This window comes from Empidonax traillii, unplaced genomic scaffold (assembly GCF_003031625.1).
Source record: "Empidonax traillii isolate 1590-97213 ecotype Southwest subspecies unplaced genomic scaffold, ASM303162v1 scaffold1014:size492293, whole genome shotgun sequence".
Classification (NCBI taxonomy): Eukaryota; Metazoa; Chordata; class Aves; order Passeriformes; family Tyrannidae; genus Empidonax; species Empidonax traillii.
In genome coordinates, this window is record NW_020956207.1 from 39749 (window position 1) to 60520 (window position 20772).

A 20772-nucleotide genomic window follows, 5' to 3' on the forward strand; every position below is an offset into this window, starting at 1 on the left:
CAGGTGACAGGCAGTGAATTTTTTTGGTACAGAATTAATTGTTACAGAAATAATAATGTGTGAGCCCTCATCTCTCAAGAGGCAGTGCCCTACTACTCTATGCAGGATGCTTTCAATCAGTGTTAGAACTGCATGTTAATGGAGAAATCATATGTGATGTAAAAGAAGAATTGGATACTTTTGAACAGTCTTTTTAGATGAAGTAAATCCCTTTACACATTAAAGCATTAAATGGATGTGTGGCAACCCTGTAGCCACTTACCAGCTTTCTTCAAGTTCATCCGGTCTGCAGGTGCTTGAATCTCTTATATGTTGAAAAGTTTGTCTGAGTGACCTCACAGGGATTTCCAGGCAGAAATATAAAGAAATTATAATTGCTGTTTTTATAATGCCAACTTTAGTATAGGAAGCTGGTTTTGGAAATATTTCAGTGTCTGTGTTACACTCAATTTCAAAGGTGGAATCACAAAAATTATTCCAAGAGTTTAAAGGGGTTAGAGAGGACTGCTGGCAGAACAGGTGGTTCTTGTACAAGACATGCAGAAATTCAAATTTCAAAGCTGAATTCATAGTTTAGTGTCAATTCTAACATGATGGAACAGTTGTTACCAGGTTAATGAGGCATCTAATGACATACAGTTGATATGAATTTCTATCATCTGAATAAAAAAAGTTGTTGTTAATAAACTTGAGATGTGACTTTGAATCTAAATAAGGAGCAGATGAACTAGAGACAGTTGTTGCATTTGCATTTAGTTTATTTCTTTTCTAGATGAAATTATGCCACTTTTCCCTCTAATGTTCACAAACTGTGTCAGTGAATAATGATTAATGTTTTCAGTGTCATTATACTGTAATCTTGAGGTAGTAATTTCTTTCAAGAGAAATGTTATTTAAATTGCTCTTGCTACAGAAATGGATCAATAAAATGTTCTTACTAACAGGATTTAGAGTATATACTTATGGACAGGTTGCTTTGCTTGAAAATTACCTTTTCCTTCTGACACCACGGGGGTTATAAAGCAGCAGAGCCCCTGACAGCTCTATTTATGCAGGTGTACATTTGTACAGAGCTGTATTCTGATTACAGACTGCCCAGTTCATTGTTTTTTTTAAAGCCAGGTCTTCCTAGACTTCCAAAGGAGCTGTGTGACTCTGAAACTTCAGCAGCCTGGGTGTCACACTAGTTGAAAAATAACCAGTTGTTGAGGTACTTTTTACCCCTATGATGTACAGGACACGGAGGTTCAGCACTCCATGGATGCACACAGATGTCCAGGACTCCACGCTGGTCTGGAGGAACTGAAAACAGTGAAACCCTGCAGTTTGCAGTGAAAGTTAGCACTGTTTTACCAAACAGTGCCGGTGACGTGCTGAGTTTTACCTAGATGTATTTTATGCAAAGGGATTATTTCACCAGGCTTTTAAAAATTATTTATAAGCCTGTGAGCTTCAGCTTGACATGGAAGATGTCTCTGAGGTGGTAATAATGATTTTCCTCTTGCCTTTAAGGAAATGCTCCATCTTTTATTGTTGAAGGATTTATTTTTCTCTCAGTATGTGTTCTCTTGCTCTGCACTTTGCAGCTTTATATCCAAACATTTTCCTGTTCACAATTATTTTTAAAGCATGTTCTGTGCAGGTGACTTAACGAGATTTCTTTTCTCCTTAGCTCTTGGCAAAACCTTTAACCCTTCAGAATCAACAGCAGCAAAGCCTGGCATTGCAACTTTTGAAGCTTATACTAAACTGTCCTCATTTTGACTTCCTTGGAAATTCAGCTGATGAACTATGCACTGGGCAGACTCCAACAAACTGCAAAACAAGTAAGAAAGAATCATTACTGTTTGTAATATGAGGTCTGTAGCCAGTGGATTGTGCAACTTATTTTGCCCTGATACTTGCAATTACAAAATAGCTTCTAATGTGGAGTAGAGTTTGCTGCTGGGGAGTTATTGGTAAACATTTTCTGCTGTTTCTCTCTCACTTTTCCTTTTCTTATTTTGGCAGAATAAATGTATTCTATAACAGATATTCCTGGTAAATCAAATTATTTTGTTTAGACACTGAACACTGTTCTCATTCCTGGCATGTGAAGAGGTTCATTGTATTTGTACCTTGAAGAGGTGCAGTATTTGTAGCGTGTCTGTTTTCTCTTCTCTTCTTGAGGAGAAAACTGTGAATTTTTTTACTGTGCTTGTTTGCTCTAGTATGTGAGCTTGTTAATGAAGGTATCTTGATTCTTGGGCTGTAGAGGTTTGAATTCCTGAGCTTGTACCCCACCCCTTGGACACGCAGGCACCCCAGATAACAAAAGCTTACATCACTTCTAGACTGGAATGTGTTCCTCAAGTTGTAAGGAAAAATTGTAATTGCAACTTTCAAGCTGTAATATGGAGTGTTTATTTTTCTGATTTGTTGGCATATTATATTTTGGTATAATCTGAGTATGCTGGTTCTGATGATCGTGGTGATTTGTTTAGACTGTCTTAATGGGCTGATAACATTTTATTCCTTTTGCTTATTAAATTTAGGCCAAAATCAAATGTAAATTCTAGCTTTTTTTCCTTTCATGGACCTTTGTTGACTTCCTAACGCTTCAAAATCATGAACTTTCTATCACTGTCTCAGGAACGGGAATCACTACTACGTAGGGGGGCTTCCAGTGATCCAGGGCTAGGACAGGGAAGGACAAGCAGCTGATTGCAGGTGCTGTCAGTTTTCCTGGGCCTTCTCTCAAACAGCTATGCTTCTTTTGACAGCTTTAGGTTATTTTCTCTGTCCAGCTTTTCTGTAAAGGAATCTCAGGGTTGAAACTCTACGTCTTGGCTTTTTTCCTTCTGAGTAGGACTCAGTAGGGCTGATCCTCTGGGTCAAACCATCTGGCTTGAGCTGCTCCAATGAAATGTGCTATTTGCCTTCATCAGCATCACAATCAGCACTGAAAATTCTTTGGCACTGATGAGAGACTATTCTTGATGTCCCTGTTACATAGTGGAGGAGTAAAGCTTCTAACCTGTGTAAACAGCTAACAGGGAGAAGATGAGGAAGGTACTGACCTTCTCTTCTACCAGTTTGTATAATTCTAAAGTAATCTTGATAGTGCTGTTTCCATGTATCCCTCCCTGTCTCCAAGTGATTTGTATTCCACTCTTGTGTCGTCCTACTCTCTTACATGATGGAGATCCTTAGTTGTGGCATTTCTGTAGACAGAAGTATCAGATGTAGACTTTATTATCAAATGTCCAGGCCATTCCTGAGAAAGATGGGTTGTCTGGGAGCTGATTTCATAAGACTTCTTTCATTTGCTCCAAGGAGATTGATACATTCACCAACAACTCCTGTTTTCTGGAGTAACCATGTTTCTTAAAAACCAGGGTAGTTGATAACATCACCCTCCATCCTGGAGCCATCCATCAAGTTCTTCACACAGAGAAAAAGGTAGCTTGGAGTAATGGAAGGAAAGTCACTTTTGCCCTTTTAGGGGGTTTAAATAGTTATTCTCCCTTTTTAGTAAGGGTGAGTGAAGAACTAGTGATTCTTCTACAAGAGGATGCTTCTCTACAAAGTAGAAGGAGATCTTTTATTTCAAATATTTGTAGATACCTGAGAAGAGGTCTGTTTCAGCCTATCTAGAACTTTATGATTTTCAGGTGCTGTGAATCTTTCAAAGTTTGGATATTACTCCTATTGGATTTCACTTTTTGTCTGTAGATTGTTTGTTGTCTGTGCAGCAAAACATAACCTGATGAATAAACCTTTCCTTTTGTGATTTGTGTAAGGAGTATAGATGCATTTTATGGCAAGAGCTATTGGTTTCATAGTTACTGGCATTCCATAGGCACTCAGCTGGTTTACAGCAAAATAAAAGAAGGCTTATAAAGCAGTTGCATGGAATTTTACTAAAGCTTGCTTGTTGCCTTTGGTACGATGGTCTTGTGCTTAAATTGATAAATATGCAAAGTCCAGTTCAACTAAACAGTCCCTTCTTTCCTCCCATCATCCTCTGAGAAAGATGCTGCTTATTAGCAGTCTAATCAGGCACAGTGGACCTTGGTAATTCAGGTTTTACATTTCTGAATTCACAATGTCAACCTCATCTCCTCTTTTCTCTTTAAAATGTGTGTTAAGAGGAAGGCTCAGGTAGAATGCTGCTCTGTGTTTGTTGGATGTGTATGGGTATGTATGTCAATAGAATGAGGTCTGTGTGTGTTGTGCTCACCAGCTGCAGTGAGATCAGCATTTCAGTGACACTGGGACAAGATCTGGGCGGGAAAACAGCCTTGAAACAATGCTGGCTACACGGCTACTTGTTCTCTCTGTTCCAGAGGTGGCTTAGCAGATCCACTGGATGGCACAGCTACGGATTTCCAACAGCAGGAGCAACTCTGCACAGTTAGCAGGTGTGAACACCCAAAGACCTGTACACTTCTTTTACAGTTGTTTGACCAAAATGCACAAAACTACCAAAAACTATTGCACCCTCCTAGTAGGAATCCATTAGAAATCACAGTTCAGGAAGGTGAGTATTTAATTTAGTTTTTAGACTCTTTTATGTGTCAGTAACCATATACTTGCATATGAAAAAGAGTTGTGATTTTATGGCAGATATAACTAGGCCTTTTCTCAAGCAGGCTTTAATGATCCAAATCACCTTGTACAACATTTTCACTTGTTGTCTTTGTATTAAACAGGGTACATTGGCACTGATGTGTTTGTTTTAACATCTTGTTACATCTTTACAATATAGGCATGAGAGCCGTAAAAACTTTTTAATTGCGGAAAATCAACATTTTCATGCCTCAGGTGCCCTCAAGGGAACCAGGTGGAACTTGATGAACATTTTTTGAATGAAAATGTTAGCTTTATTCCTTTTGCATTTACCTGTCTGTAAAAATTGGTGCAACATTAAAAACACTAATTTATTTTATACCTCTCTAATAAGATGAATTACCTAGTTTTCAAGAAACTGAAATTATTTATTGCAATGTAAGTGGTAGAAATATACATTTTCATATGGTTTTCATATACCTATGTCCATCCCCTCTCATTAACATTGTCTTTATAAATACTGGCTCTTTCTAATACAGTTATCCTGCATCTTAACATGGAGAAAGTGTATTGTTTTGAAAAGGGGAAATGGGTTAGTGCATAATATACAATATGCAGCTGTTTCTTTAGGTACTCTTAAATGTTTGTGATTTATTTTGCTGTTCTTTTTTAGAGTTTGAATATGCTGATTTTCTACTGTACACCAGCTGTTTCATCATCAATGTATAAAAGACATCCTACTCGCCATTTTATTGGTTCCACTTTTTTTCCAGTGCATCTATTGGCTTCCATTTGGGAGACTTTTGGTTGATGACTTGGTGTCATTGAGTGGTTGCAGCCTGGATTTCCACTGCACTCCCCAGTCGTGGGGGGCTCAGGGGAACCCACCAGTCCGTGTCAGTGCTCTGAGCATTGCTGTGACCTGTTAGAAAATACTCAGTGTGGTTTAAAATGTTGTTGCATTTCTACAAGCTAAACATTTGCTTTCGTGTTGAACAACTGTTATATCCCCCTGATGTACATAGTTAAATTTACATGTTTAATGGCTTTTAATGTTACAAAGTAAGTCAGTGTAATATTAAGATCTCATTTTATTATACTGCCTTGCTCTCTGTGTCAATAGTGATGTGGCCATGGTTTACTAAAACAACAGCAGTGCTTAGTGATTACTTGTGATCTATGGTAATGACTGACTTCTTTGGGATTTTTGCTGTTACAAAAGATAATTGCAGGTTATTACAGCGATAATTATTTTCTAAAACAAAAGATGTCTGCCTCGGAAATTGCAAAAGCAAATGCACTGAAAATGTTCAATAGTGAAGGTGTGACAGAGGGAAAGAAGTTGTACCTGTTAATAGGTATTGTGCTAAGAGAGGAGGGTCACCATCAGAAGAATAATTGCTTAAAAATGAAACCCTGCAGTTTGTAAGAAGGAAAGCAGGATTTTATTTTAAAAAATAACTGTTGGCCACAGGGTTGGCTGTGCCCTCTGAACCAGCTGGCACCACCTCACAGCTGCTTTGTGATACCCTCTTCATTCTTTAGGAGCTATTAATGCTAAATTCATTTGAGCAGTGTCTGTTCTCTGAGATAGTTCAGCTCCTGGGTGATCTGCTGATGATGGTGCAATCTCCCCATGCCCTGAATGAAGAGCTGCTTGTGGTGCAACATGTGGGGTGTTTTTCCTTGGAAGTGTCCTGTGTGTCAAGGAGAACAGGTCTCAAAACTGGGAAATACGTTGGTTTTTGGGGAGCTGGTACTGCCCTTCCAGCTTGTTAGGAACGGCACAGGAACAATTTGAGAAGATATTTAGTGGTCTTCCTCATCTGCCTTGCTTTCTCTCAAAAGGCAGTGCTTGTGTTGGCTGTTACAGATCTCAGTCTGTATTACAGTTTTGTGTGGTATTTAAAAAAAAAAAGACTGAGATTAAAAGCAAACCTGAATGCTTTCTGTCCTTCTGCTGGAACCATCTGCATGTTATTCCACATGTTGTGTATATTTGTCTCTGCATCTTTTTAATGTATAGAACACACTGTGCTATTTACCTCCGACTAAAGCAGAATTAATTATGCTGTTTAGTCTGAGGGTACTGGAACCCCTCAGAACTGTTAATCATTCCTGGTTGAAAGAGATGGAATGAAAACCCTCTCTTTTGGGTTTTTCCAAATACAATAATGCAAAACATAAGGGAGATTGAGTGGAATTTAATGTTATGTAAATGTAGAGTGGTTTATCAGAGATTTAAAACAAATATGAAATAAAATCTCAAGACTTTAGGCAGCTAAAAGAGATTAAAATAACCCATGTTTTGCAACATGACCATTATTTTCCAGTAGAGAGAGGCCAAAAGAGTTCCTCTGAGTTCAGTGTTTGTAAACAGAAGAGTTCCATGTTTATAAAGGGAGATTTCAGTCTCTGAAAGTCAGTACAAAATACACCACATACACAAACTGGGTGAGTTATTTATAGAACCTTAGTTCTAAAGAAATCACAATCCTTTCATTGCACTTTAATGGAGAAGGACTTGGCCAGTGGATCCTGTAAGTGCTCTAGTGGAGACTGACAGCTAAATAATCTGGCAATGGGTAGGCATGAGGGCATAGTTTGCAATCGATGAGCTCTGCCTTTCAAACCCATTTAGGAGCAGTTCACAGAGACTGTCAAAACTATGTGCTAGTTCTCGGACTCTTTTGTTGAAGGATGTCTGATTCATGATATAAATATTTTCTTATGTGCGACTTACTTCAAATAGTAGCTTGAAATTACAAAGAATTCTTTATTTGAAGTAGAACTAAGAAACAAATAGATTGTGGGGAGTCTCAATTACTTCGTAATGCTGCGATAAGCAGATGGAACAGTCCCACTGTAGGTAAAATTGTTCCATGCCTGGAAGTAACTTGTGGCAGGCAAGTGAAGGTGCTGGATGAATTGCCTGTCATCCAGGCTGAGTTTGCCTAATTTGTATTTTAGGTTAATTGTTTGGTGTTTTATTTATAAGCATGTCCAAGTTAATAGGCTGTTCCGGTTTATATGTCAGTTGTGCTGAGAATTTTTTGATAGTTGGTTTGTCTAGGTGGGTTTTAGCTCGGGTGAAGGGGGGAAGCTGACTGTTCTCTTGATGGTTTGATATCATGTGGATCTGCTGATACCTCATGGGAGTGCATTTTCCTGCCATCAGGGCTTATCATCACCAGCTGCTCTTTCTGTTGAGGCTGCTGGCATGGCTGGTCCATTCTGTGTGGGAGCACAGTTAACACTCACTGGGACTGGTGGGCACGATGTTGGTAAGTAGGGCTTGTTTGAATTTGTGATTTATTTCTTTTTTTTAATGATGCGTGGTGTCAGCAGATATTTGGAATTTAAGTGTCTCGGTTTTTGTCCAGTTCTTGGATGGTGGGTGCTCAAGGGCTGTGCTGACTCTGTGGATTGGGACCATTCCACTGGCTTTGGTCTTTCCTGATTCATCATCCTGAGCAGTGGAGTCACCAAGGCTATCATTTCAAAATTGTTTCAGAGGAAGGGAAGGGGATTAAAGGCAGAGGTATCTCCTACTATCAGCAGTGTTTAGCCATGCCCATGTAGCTGCCTGGTTTCATTTATGTGTTACATAGGTGTAAGTTTTTGAACTTCTGAGTTTCTGCAGTACTTCTTTTGCATTAATTATTGTGGGTGAAGAAGCGCAGGGGAGCTTGAAGTGCAGGTTAAAAATTTAGACTAATTTCTAGACTAGAGCTTGGAACAAAAAAGAAGGCTCTAGATTTAGAAATGTGCATACCAGAGTCATCTTTCTGCAGTGAGCTGGGTATTGGGAATGACCAGTTTCTCGTGGCAAGCACTCTTTTAATCCTCACGCATGTTTGATCCTGTTCTTTACATCCACTACCTAATGCATGAAAAAGGACATGCAACTCAGAATTGGAGAAAAAGCTGTACATTTTCTCCTGTGTTTCTTGCCTTCCTAATCTACCCTGGGGCTCTGTGGTGTTAGCAATCTTCCACTGTGTTTTTATTAAAAGTGAAAGGTTTTAATATCCAGACTTACAGATGAAGTAGCTACTGACTTCTAATCCAGTGACTGTATATTTCAGAATTGACAAAAGGTGGGAATTAATTTTTTGAATTGCTAGGGAATTGGAATTTCAAGGAATAGACAGTGGAAGAACACTGAAAATTAAATAAAGGAGTATTCCTTTAAAAAAATAATTAAATTTTCTTAGCTGACAGAGACTGAAATTGATTCTTTGAAATCAGTCCTGATAATATGGAGATACGTACCAAGTAAAGATGTTTTAGGGGAGGCAGAAGTGGGAAGAAGTGATGCTCACAGTTCAACCTTCAAATAGTGCATATGTAAATTGTTTCTAAGTACAATAGATTCAGTTTTCAGGGAACCCAAACAGCTCTTATCCTGCACTTGCAGTTTTGGGCCCCATGCTTCTCAAATTTCTGTTTCTTTCATCGTGGAATGGATGGTCTAAGAAAAAAACACTTCAGCAAATTCACCACCGTGTAACACATGCATCTGAGAAAATGTCAAGTGACAAAGTAATTAGAAAAGCATTACGTTGATGTTTGTGTTCAATACTGGTCAATTAGCATAATTAACATCTAAACAAAACAATATCCTAGAAGAAACTTAAACTTGGGCAAACAAAAAATAGCTGATGGGTTCCTAAAGGAATTGGCTGTGACAACACAATTTTGCTTGAGATTTCTTCCTGAAGATATTTGTTTCTGTCACCAAGAGTTTTCCAGCTGACCTCTTCGATGGGTGCCCAGTTACCCCAACCCAGCAATGGAAAAGTAGAACTGGCAATTCTGTGGTTCTTGGATCAGTTCTGCGAAACAGATGAGGGAGACCACGTTCAGCACACCTCAGAGGTCAGTGCTGGCTGTGAGAAACAACTTTGAGCTAAAAAAGTCCTGTGCAGAAATCAACCTGCATGTATATCTTACACAAAAAAGCTCTTGAGCTCAGCTGGGGGCAGATTGACTGGATGGAGAGAGAGAACTACTTAATGTGGTGTTCATCTGATCAGGCCTCCTTCCATGTCTGCTGTGGGGTTTTGGCATGCCAGGAGTTAATATTTTAACAGCTGTGTTCATTAGACAATTTTCGGTTACTTTGCATTTCAATTTTTTATTTCAAACATTTAGCTGGTTTCTGCTATATTGTGTTATATTTCACAGCTGGGTACACAAGATTTATTCTTTTAATAGTTCTGTTCTTTTGACAGTTATTCATTTATGTGGTTTCCACTGTATTTCTCACATTATTTGGCTTTTCTGCATTTTAAATAGGGAAGAGGGAAAAGGAAGATGCATTTTTGAAGAAGCAGCAGTTAATTCACCTTAACTGTAGGGGACAGTCATAATATAGATGTTATAAAGAGAATGTCAGTAAGATGAGATCAATTGATCTTGAGAAAGAATTCTGCTGGAGCCTCAAGCAAATCTTTAGCAAGAATTTTGACAGTGACTGGAGTTTGCTTTTAGTTGGGTAGCACTCCTTCCTTGCTTTCTGGTGGACAATCCCATTCTCCAGAATTCTTTTACCCCTTCAGGTTTGAACTGTACTTCAACTTTATTAAATGCTTTCTCACTTAATATTAAAAATAAAGTTTTACACTGTACTGAATTACTTTTTCATTAAAGTAATGTGTTCCTTTCAATTGTCAAAACTGATTTGTTGTTTTTAAATAAGGTGGGCTGCTGTAAGGTTCAGGAACAGGAGGTACACAGTAAAAACGTACTCAGGCTCCAGGTATTTTCATGAGCAAAATTCCTACTGATGGCAACTCAAGGCCAATGTGGCTCTACAGTAGTTGTCATTGTGATCTGTAATTACTTTTTATTATTATATTATTATGTTTGTTATCTTATTCCTTTTTATATGACGTTATTTTTATTATACAATTATACTATTATTATTCTTTCCCCTTTATCCAATTCTGAGGGTTTCTGTTTCACCTTATATCCTGACTGATAGGAGATTGTATCCCCAGCTTTTTATCTCCATCCTTAGAGAAGCCAGAAGAAGCATTAGTGTGTGGATGAATCAGTAGGGAGAGGTCTGAAGTACACTATACTTAAATCACCTGGAGCTCCATCATTGGTAACCCAAAATGTCCAAGTTGAGCCTCTGCCAGCTGAGCAATGTGCTGCAATGACCATGAGCCTGGCTCTGCCAATTAACCTTGTGGGGAGGGTTAAATGGTTAATTATTGAGTAAAATGGTGGCTAATGTGTCCATTTGATTCACTGAAGAGCACTTTGAGCAGAAAGAATGGTTTTGTGCTGAAAGGACGTGAGGAAAACCTGCAGGATGAGTTGGAGAAAACGGTTTTGTGTTGGTTTATCGTTTTGGTTTTTTTGCCCCCACCCCAGTCCGTGGACATGAATCAAAGTGGTCATATGTCATATTTCATATATTGCCTTTGCTTATGGTATGTGCTCATGTGGAACCAGACTGGGACAGTGGGAGCTTTGCAAGGCTCTCATGGTGCATAACTGAGTGTCAAACTCCAGAGTTCATTGCAAATGCATTTTTGTAGTGATGTTTTATTGGGGTCTTTAATGGTTTGATTACATTATCTACCAGTATCACTTAGTTTGCAGTCAAATTACACTTTCTTTTTTTGTTTCGGTCTGATAGGCCTGATACAGCAGCCCCTCATTTGCATGGATAGGATCGAGAGCTTGGTATTTTACCAGCTCCCCTAACAAAAACTGTGTGTAAAAACATTTTTAATAAACTGAGCTGTTAGTGTACATTCTGCAGAGAGGAGAAAGGCAGAAGCAGCGCTGCTCTGGTTGCTGTGCCTCTCCTGCTGTAGCAGCTCTCATAGCAGCAGATGGCATGCTGCCCCCACGGTTGTAAATCCTCCCATACAGGGGCTGGCTGGCAGCTATCTACAAATATGCAATAAAAAGGCTCACACTTGGAAGCAGAAACATCAGGCATATATCAGATGACTAAGTTAATACACATTTGTATAAATATTCGGGATTGCTTGAATTGTTTTATTTACAGAATGGGTAATGGAAATTCTGCCTGCTTCAGCCATGTTGAGAGGATTTCTCTGCTCGTGTGCTTGCACACAGACAATGGTTAGAGAAGGGTGAGCAGTCTAATGAAAATGTAGAACAAGTCTATATAAATATAAAAATTTTTTATTGATTAACTCCTATTCTTAAGTGTGTGCATGTAATAAAAGCAAACTGATTACAGAAAAAGAGAACTGGCTAGGTAAATGAAAGCATCCTTATTAACCACCCCACAGGGGCTTGCTGTCTGAAGAGAGATAGCAAAACCTTGCAGATTTCTTCCACGATACTGTAATACACTTTTAGTGCCATAACATTTCCAGTACAAAAATAATGCATGAAGATACTGTCTTTTGGAACAGACAGACCCTTGAATGAAAAAATATATATATATATATATATATATATATACACACACATTAAATTTTTGTTGAATACTAGACTGTATTCTCAGCACTATTATTTGCCTATCAATCGACTGTTGGTACATATTTTGTTTTAATGGTGATATGACTTAGTTTTCATGGTGTCATTGTTTTGTGGCATGTTGCTGGTTGGGATGCTGGCGGGGTTGTAGGAATAAGTTGTCTGGGAAAGCCACAGGAGTGGCTTTCCTGGAGTTGTAGTCTCAGCTGCTGTTTGTGGCATTACTGTAGTGCCACTGCTGTGACTAGTGTAAAAGTGCACTGAAATCATCAAACACGTTATTTATTAGACAAAACATTGCTGGTTTGAGTGAGACTTTTCCTTTGCAATATTCTTAACATATCAAAACTATAAAAGTATTTATTTCCAAGTGACACTGGAGGAAATGACTACAAAGGACAGGATTTGAATTCAGAAAAGATCTTCACAAGCTGGAGAAATAACCTGAATGTTAAAAATGCTGGTGAAACACCATGCTTAGGAATGAAAATTCCCTCTTAGAACTGCCCCTGGGACATCTCTGGCCAGGCAGTGCTGTGGAGCGTGAGCAGGGGTAACTCAGTAGTATGGGTTGGTTAAGCACACAAGAAAAATACATCATCTTTGTGGCTGAAGGAGCAGGAATATCGTGCCAGGTGCCAGAATTTTTTTATTCCATTCTCAATATTTGGCTCTGATTGGGGTTCATCTGGAAGAATGTGTCGAGTTTTGGGCACCACACTTTGAGTAGACACTCAAACTGTAGTGGGCAAATGGGAGAGCAGGGGAGCACAAATGAGATGCAGAAGACGTTGCTTTAGAGTAGCTTAGGAAACAGAATACTGAAAAGGGACAAGAAGCAAGGATGTCAAGAGTTGTTTTAGAAAAGCTGGTGATCAGATGTTTTCAGTGCCCTTCAAGGGAAAGATGGGATGAAATTGGCTTAATCTGTAGCAAGGAGGAATTAGGGAGTGGTTTTTAACCATGCCAGTGAGGGGGTATCTGTGTGTGTTGCCCAAGGTGTGGGGGGGCTTTAGATTGATGTCCAGGTAGACTTCATCCTTGCATCCATAATGTCCAGGATAACACAGGAATCCTGCTGCCCTGATCTCCTGCTCCATAATCAGGCTGTTATAATTGGTCATGGCTGTTTGCTTTGGCTTAGCCAGTGAAAAGCACTGAATTTTTCTGTTATTTTGGGATTTTATTTTAGCCTGGCATGTTTCAAGTAACTCACTACATGCATTTTAAAAGGAAAAATAATGTGAGTACTAAGAGCAAAGAATTAGAAGAATTAATAAGAATTAGGGTGTCTTTGGAAAGGTAGAGCTGGCAGGGGAGTTTGACTCCTTTTCCAGCTCAAAATATAAGTTCATACCTCCTACCCATATTAAGGAAGATTTCTTTCTAGTTATCCAACCACATGTGGGATTTTCACTAGATAGCCTGCAGTACAGAGACACAGCCTGGTGACACCTCTGCCAAGTTGTGTAACTTCCCAGGGCAGAACAAAAAAGAGTTGGAGATGCTGAGAAGGTGAGATTCTTGTTTGTTGTGGGGCAGGGCAGAGTTGTCACTGAGCTAGGAGGTTCTTCACTGAGTTCCATGCAAGTTCTTACCTTTCAAGACTTGTTTTCTGGGACCTTTCCCTGCTTCCAAATACATCAGACCTGTCCCTGTTTGGCCCTGAGAGGTTGCCAGGGGTCAGTAAAACTAGTACTGGTCAGGTGAGTCTTGCAGATTAATGTATCCCAGGCATTCAAGAGAGCGATGTTAATGACTGAAAGTTCACTTAGAATCATTAACTTGAAACAAGTTTACACTAAAGTATCTTCATAGCCTGGAGTCCTGCCACTTGCAGCAGATATCTCCATATCTGCACAGTTACAGTGATTGTACAAAAAAAAGATTGCTTTGGTTGCAGACTTCTCTCTTGAGGTCCCATGAGGAGCTGTTCTAAAAGTGTGCTCTTGAAAAAGGTTCCTTTGCATCCTTAGTCTTTTGGGGGGAATGCTTTTAGTTGTTAAATATTTTTTGATTGAAAATAGAATTATTTAGCGGACAGTTCAGTGAGAAATAAGTTCTATTAGAACTATCAAAGTAATTAATGAGTGTGAAGTAGGGTTAAGAGTGAGAGTCATGTCACCTATTCACACTCCTTTTTTCGAGGCGTTTGGCCGAGATGCAGGATTTTAGCTGGGTTGTGCCATGTTTCCCGTCTCCAGCGTGTGGAGCTGTTGGACAGGAGTTATCCCTGCGGCTCCGGGCGTGGAGATCCCATCGGGGATCTGATCGTGAGCGCAGCGGTGTTTGGGGACCGAGCTCCGCTTCCAGCACAGCCTGAGCACGGGTTAGGGCTGCAGTTCCCTGTTCAGCTCTTATTTAAAAAAAAAATAATTTTAAAGAAATGTCACCCATAATCTTAACCGGAATAGTTGCATGTGCAAGGGTGGTGCTTGTTTTACAGTCTATAGATTTGACTTATGAGGTTGATCTGCATTATCATAAAAAAGTCGCTGGAGGGTTTGGAATTTTATACTACAGTGTGTTTAGGGGGGAGTTAAAAAACACAGTTTCCTTGCTGGATGGTGTTTACAGTAGCTGAAAGCCAAAAGTGTGTGTAACCAGGTATCACCCAACCACTGAGCACAGGCTGGTCTTCCCACCTGGAGTGGGTGTTTTCTTATGTTTCTTATTTTGATATTTTTCCAGTATATTTCTTTGACTGCGTTGCCTGCAGACACCAGAAGCATGATCTAGCAAAAAATAAAAATATCCTTAGTTGTGCAGCATGTGACAACTTTTCTCCCTGTGCAAGATGAGACCGGAGGTTTGTGGCAGTCCCACTGGCCTCGGTGTGGATCCTTGCAGTGAGGGCGCTGATCTGTGAGCCTCTCAGCAAAGATTCTGGGTCCAGGCGTCTTCATGATTAATGATACCTTAACACTTATGAATGATTATCCTTTCCTGAGCTGTAAAATACATACACTGTTTTATTTCATTACCATGAGGTGAAGATCCCAACACTGACAGGTGCTGGGAATTAGCAGGCAGTTTTGAAATTGTTCTGTGCACTAGAAATTAGATCTCATTTTAATTCAGCTTTTCCAAACTAGTAAATGAGGTTAATGCCATACATATTCAGCTGATATGGATGAAGAAATTGATATAAAGTAGATCAACATAGCTACAGGGCCACTTTAATTTATACGTAAAGAGGCAGTGATAAATGAAAGTAATGTAGTAGTGGTCACTAAACTCCTCAGCCATCAGGGATTCAATAGTGTTAGCTGCTCATTAAAGACATGGTTGGGGTTACCTCAAATAGAAATTTGAAAAGAAATAGCCAACTAACCCTTAATTATCAAAACATAGAAAATACTAATTATGCCTTAATTAGCTTTTCTTTTAATGTACTGAAATTGTTACTTTTTGTGTAGCACAAATGGATAGTTATATCAACAATAAATAGGTTGTTTTAATAACTTTCTTTTACCTCTGGGAAAACCACACTCCAATTTTTAATATGCAATAATGCTTCTCTGTAGCCTGTAGGAGATGAAAATTATTAAGTAGCTTTATTTTTTGAAGATCTTACAGCAGCTTTGGGAAGAATTATTTCACCATGCATCAATTATTTTTAATTGAACTGAATATTTTTCAGATTGCTCGAAATGCCTCTCATTTAAGTTGAACATTTAGAGTTTGTTAAGAAAACACCACAGTGAGAATTGGGTACAACTTTTTTCTGTGGCATAATCTGGGAAGAAAAAAGAATGGTTGTTTCAGAAGAAAAATACTGTCACTGGTATTTTCCCCTTCCTTTTCCTTTGTTTCACAGCTCCTTGCTGTTCTCATCCCATCCCCTTGCAGTTTAGATAGGAAAAGAAAGGGAGGACTGACTTCAGTGGAATGGGATCCACCTGGTACTGATGGAAAGCTTCAACAGCTGCTGCACAATTCCTTTCCTTCTGAGGCAGTGCAGCCTCTTCCCTCCGTGGGACCCTGTGCAGGAAAGGAATGGCCCAAGCACAGCTGCATTTCTTGGGTTTGTCCATCCCAACAGGTATGTGCTTCTCCAGCTCAGTGAAGGGAGGGAAGCACTGCACATAAAAAAATCCAGGTTCCTTTAGCAGTCCGTGCTGAATTAAACAGAAAGTAATTGCTAGTACAGAAGTCAAAATAAGTAGAAATTATTGACCAAAGATTGCAGGTTTTTTCTAAATATGTCGAAATTACAAACGTGTTTTGAAATCTTATTAGAGACTTCTTGTGAACTTTTCCTTCTAAGTATTTTTAGCCTTAAAACAAAGCAAGTGTTATGCTTACCTACAGAAATGTAGATGTTACAGGATACCAGCTTGCATTTCAAAGAGACTTCAAACATTTTACATACACACTACATTCAGTACGGTCAAAATTCAGTATGTAAAACGAAGTGGACAAATACAGGTTTATTATTTGATGAGATCCAGGGGGTTTTAGTCATACCTTTATAGAAAAAAAAAAAAAAAATCTTGTTTCCAAAACTTTGAAGGCCAAAAATGAGATAAGAACATTAAATGTTTCTTGAATGAGATATCTGTTTCCAGCGTGGGGACAGTCAAACCTGTAGCTCAAACTTGTAAGTGTAGGATCTTTTTATGGGGTTGGAGATGTCAGTTTGGCAAGCAGGAGCCAGTGTTTAGAATGATCAGGTTGGTTTGGACATAAGAATTGGAAATGAGGTTTTTTTTATTCTAGTCTGCAGGAAAAATGTTGTTTCATGTGTGTGAGTTCTTTGGTTCCCTCCTCTTTGAGGCTCTGACTTCTTGACTGACTCACCGATTTCTAGCAAGTTTAGGAGCTACAGAAGATTTACTCAAGTAAATGTTACTCAAGCAGATCTCTTTTCATGTTTTTATCACAGTTCCTATCCTGCCATGAGCAGAAAGACTTTCAACAAAAATTCCTGAACTAATACTTGAACTTATTTAGTTGCCTAAAGATTGGACAAGCTGAGTTAATTGTGCCAGTGCTTATAAAATCATATTTTTATTTTTAATTTTGGATTGTGGCTTGCACTGACAACCATCTTACTTCATGTGAAAAATAATTGGATTTCCTTTGAAGAAATCTAATACTTTGGAGGATTCTCCAAGTGCTTCATGGAGAATTTTTTGGTCTTCTGTTTTTAAATTTAAAAAATGACAACAACAAACAAAGTGAGCTAGAATCTGTGACATTCTAATTCATGGGACTAGACAGCAACACTTACACAGTCTTGGCAAACTGTAAATCACAATACACCGTGCCTGTCCTTTAACTGCTTTTGGAAATTTCTGTGTTGGATTTCTCCATTACATGGAAATTCTGTACAACCAAAACACTATCAGGACATAAAGTCAAACACTGAGAACTTAGTGGAGTCATAAACATTGGTTTCCTCATCAGGTTGAGTTGTAAAGTATTTTTCATTTTGCATGTCCTCAGTTCTGTCATTTTTTGTGTGGCAGTTTTGTGTGTGAATCGATGCTTTTCATCTTGGGTTATACACGTTCCCTTCTGTATTTGCTTGGGGAATTTTTGTTGTGCTTTTTCTTTTCCCAGGTTTTACATGATATACTCCTGTCTTCCTCATTTTCTCAGAATACTGTTTAAAATATTTAAATCCTCAAAATCTCATTTATCTTGGGGTTTTTTTTCCTTCTTAAGTCCAGTGCTTTTGCTGTTCTGTTTCCTACACCTTTGTCTCACTAACTCATCTTTTGGCCCCTTGCTCTTGACAAGTAAACCCTGCATGAATCTTTATAGGCATATTCTTTAACCACGTTTGCAGTTAAAGCACAGGTTTAAGTGCCATACTATTTTATTTTAGAATTTTATAACACAAATCAGGCAATCCTAAAAAATAAATAATTAGCAGAGTTCAGTTCTTTGCTCGGCTGTAGCTGAGCTTTATTTTGTAGCTGCTGCTAATAAAGGCACATTATCATGTTCAGGGATTGCAATTATCATTGAAATGAGTATGTCCATTAACTGCAACATTAGGCTGAGGATATAATTACTGTCTAGAGCCAATATCTGTGTGAAGTTACGTCTGTGATGCTATTAAGCTATAAGCAATATTTGTAAACTAATATTTAAATGTTTCAGAATTGATACCATCACTCGCGGACTTAAAAACTAATCCCACTTCCACTCCAAATTATTGATAATTTAAGTGTTTGGCTAATGTATTATTGAGTTATTGGATGTGAGTATAATTTGTGATATGAGAGACACTACTGTTTTTCTGACAGTAAATGCCCCAGAACAAACTGAGCTGGTGGCAGGAGGAGAGAGAAGCTGTGGTGACAGCAAAATCTGATAAAACAGTGGTGCAACGTGTCTCAAAATGCTGCTACCAGGGTTAATTTCAGTTACGTTTTAGACAATTTAGGACAGCAATTTAACTACAGAAAAGCCTGTTGCATGCTCAGAAGAGAATATGGAAAAGACTTTCCGAATAATGTTGCAAGTATTTTGTAAAGAGGAATGAGGTTGAGTCTGTTCATTGATTTGCTTTCTGAAAAATTCTAGTATTTCTGCTGATGGAAGAACATGAAATTGCCTGGGAAATTCGGTGGATAAATTTGCAAAACTAGGCTAAGTCACCTGTGTAATTCCACACGTGGAGATGTTTGGATCTGTAACAAGGTGCCGTTTTCCCACGTTTCATTTTATATGCAAAGTTAACAAAACAAAACTCCTGTGTAGTAGGAGTTCTAAGTGTTTGTGTAAATTAATGTTCTGTTGGATTTCCTTGGTTTGTGAGTGATAGCCACTGCTTTGGTTAATTTGGTTACCTGTCTCAGAAAGGATTATTTAGGGAGTGCTGTTTGGGGATAAATGTTAAGAAAATAAGTCTTTCAGCATTTTTCACCTTATTTTGAATGCAAGTATGGTAAAATTTTTCTAGGAGAGAGGACCTTCTACATTGCTTAGTGATTTTTGTCTGGCACAGCCTAATACAGTTCCTTCTTCTGCTTTACAAAAGTAGTTTTGAATTTAGCTTTCATGTGGCTTTGTGGCTTCCCTGCCTCTGCTCTGTCTTTGATGACTGGATTTAGTTGTAATGACACTTCTGATGTCTGCTGTCCACATCAGTAAATACTACTTTGTATTTATTATATTGTTTGTATTTATTATGTTGATAATGCTCTTTGTTTAAAAAATTCACTTATCATTTCAACTCAAGCAGATTCTCCTCTCTAAATAACCTCTAACTGCTGGACCTTTCCACTCTGCTGCATATCCCAAATTAACTTAGCAAGAAGGAGTAAGTAGTGAATAGGGCATCTTGAGATTAAAAAAAAGAAAAAAAAAAAAAAAAGGGTAACTTGCGACTTACTCATCTAAAATATATTGGGTTTGTTGCTGTGTGTTGGCCTCATATCCTCATTATTTAAATAGCTTAATGAATTAATTTCCCAGACCTTGCAGTAAGTAAATTAACCATCAGAGTTCAGAGCAGAGTGAATAATTCTTTAGATTTAGACTACAGCAATTTTCATGATTCAAGTTAAACTTAATTATGGAATTGCTTATTGCATTTCTGTGCAACTCAAAGAGAAAAAACCATGCAAAATAACACATAGGAAGTACATCTGTCAAAAAAAGAACAAACCAGTAAAATCCAAGGAGGTTAAACAATTCTTGTTGATTCTGGATGAGTTACCCACCATTCTGCTCAGGTCCTGTGTCAGGTCACTGGTCAGCACTGCTGAAAGGGCTCTGTGTGATTGCAGCTGATCTGCTGATCAGCCTCTCCTTCAAATTACTGAAGAATTGAATTTACTTACCAGCAGCTATTGTATTATTAAAACAGCCTTCTAGATGATCTTCTAGATTTTCCCTTAGAATGGTTGTTATTATCTTAAATTTATAAAGGGAATATGTGTTTGTGTGGCAGTTCTGAAGTAGGAATTGTTCCAGAGCACGAATATCAGTTCTTTGGAATTATTTCTTTTCTGAGAAAATATTTAACTCAAGTAATGATCTTTCCCGGTGGCTTTATGAACTGACTGTTTCTATTCTTACACATGAAATAATTAAGTAGACAAAGTACAGAATTCCACCCTTTGTGACCTCAGGGTCAGTTGGTTTTGACCTTACAAAAAAGTGAAATTTCTGCCCTGTGTTAAAGAATACATGAGAACTGTCCATCACTTGGAGTATTTTCTGCTTATTTTATTACAGACATAAGTTCTGGGATAATCCAGAATTGCAAAGAACATGTGTTTCTCCTTTTACCTATTACTCCTACCCCATTACTCCTGGTTCTTTAACTAAATAGGACTGGATAGTTTGCATTCCTGTTGTGGTTTATTCTTTTTTTTTTTTTTTTCCACACTTTTTAGAGTTAATTACAAGTATTTGTATGGAAAGATCAGTGTTGGCCTGATCAGCTGTTCATGGAGCAGCAGGTACAGAACCTTTGCCTCTTTCCATGAGGCTGCTGTCACCTGCTCATCCATCCTCACCATCCCTTCCACTCGAGAAGAGATGAAGTCAGTGGAGCTTGAGTTTCTAACAACTATTTCCTTCAGAACAGCAGCAGTCATATCCACTATGAGATATGGGGTTTGAGATAGAAATGAGGCTTCAGCTACTTCCTCTGTTTTGGAGTTCCTTTAATCTGGAATCTTTCCAGGTGGATTAAGTCATCAGACTTCTGAATCAATTTCTTTAAATTTTTTTTACTTGGACTGCCCTTGGCTTCGCTGATTTATATGGATGGGCTGAAAC

At 38.5% G+C, this 20772-nt stretch overlaps 1 protein-coding gene across 1 annotated transcript in view; it reads left to right on the forward strand.

Annotated features, from left to right (window-relative positions):
• Nucleotides 1–20772, forward strand: part of LOC114068196 (ran-binding protein 17-like) — a 116761-nt gene that overhangs the window by 8222 nt on the left and 87767 nt on the right. Inside the window, 1 exon segment of the mRNA XM_027904114.1 lies at nt 1673–1826. Coding sequence (XP_027759915.1) covers nt 1673–1826 — 154 coding nt within the window.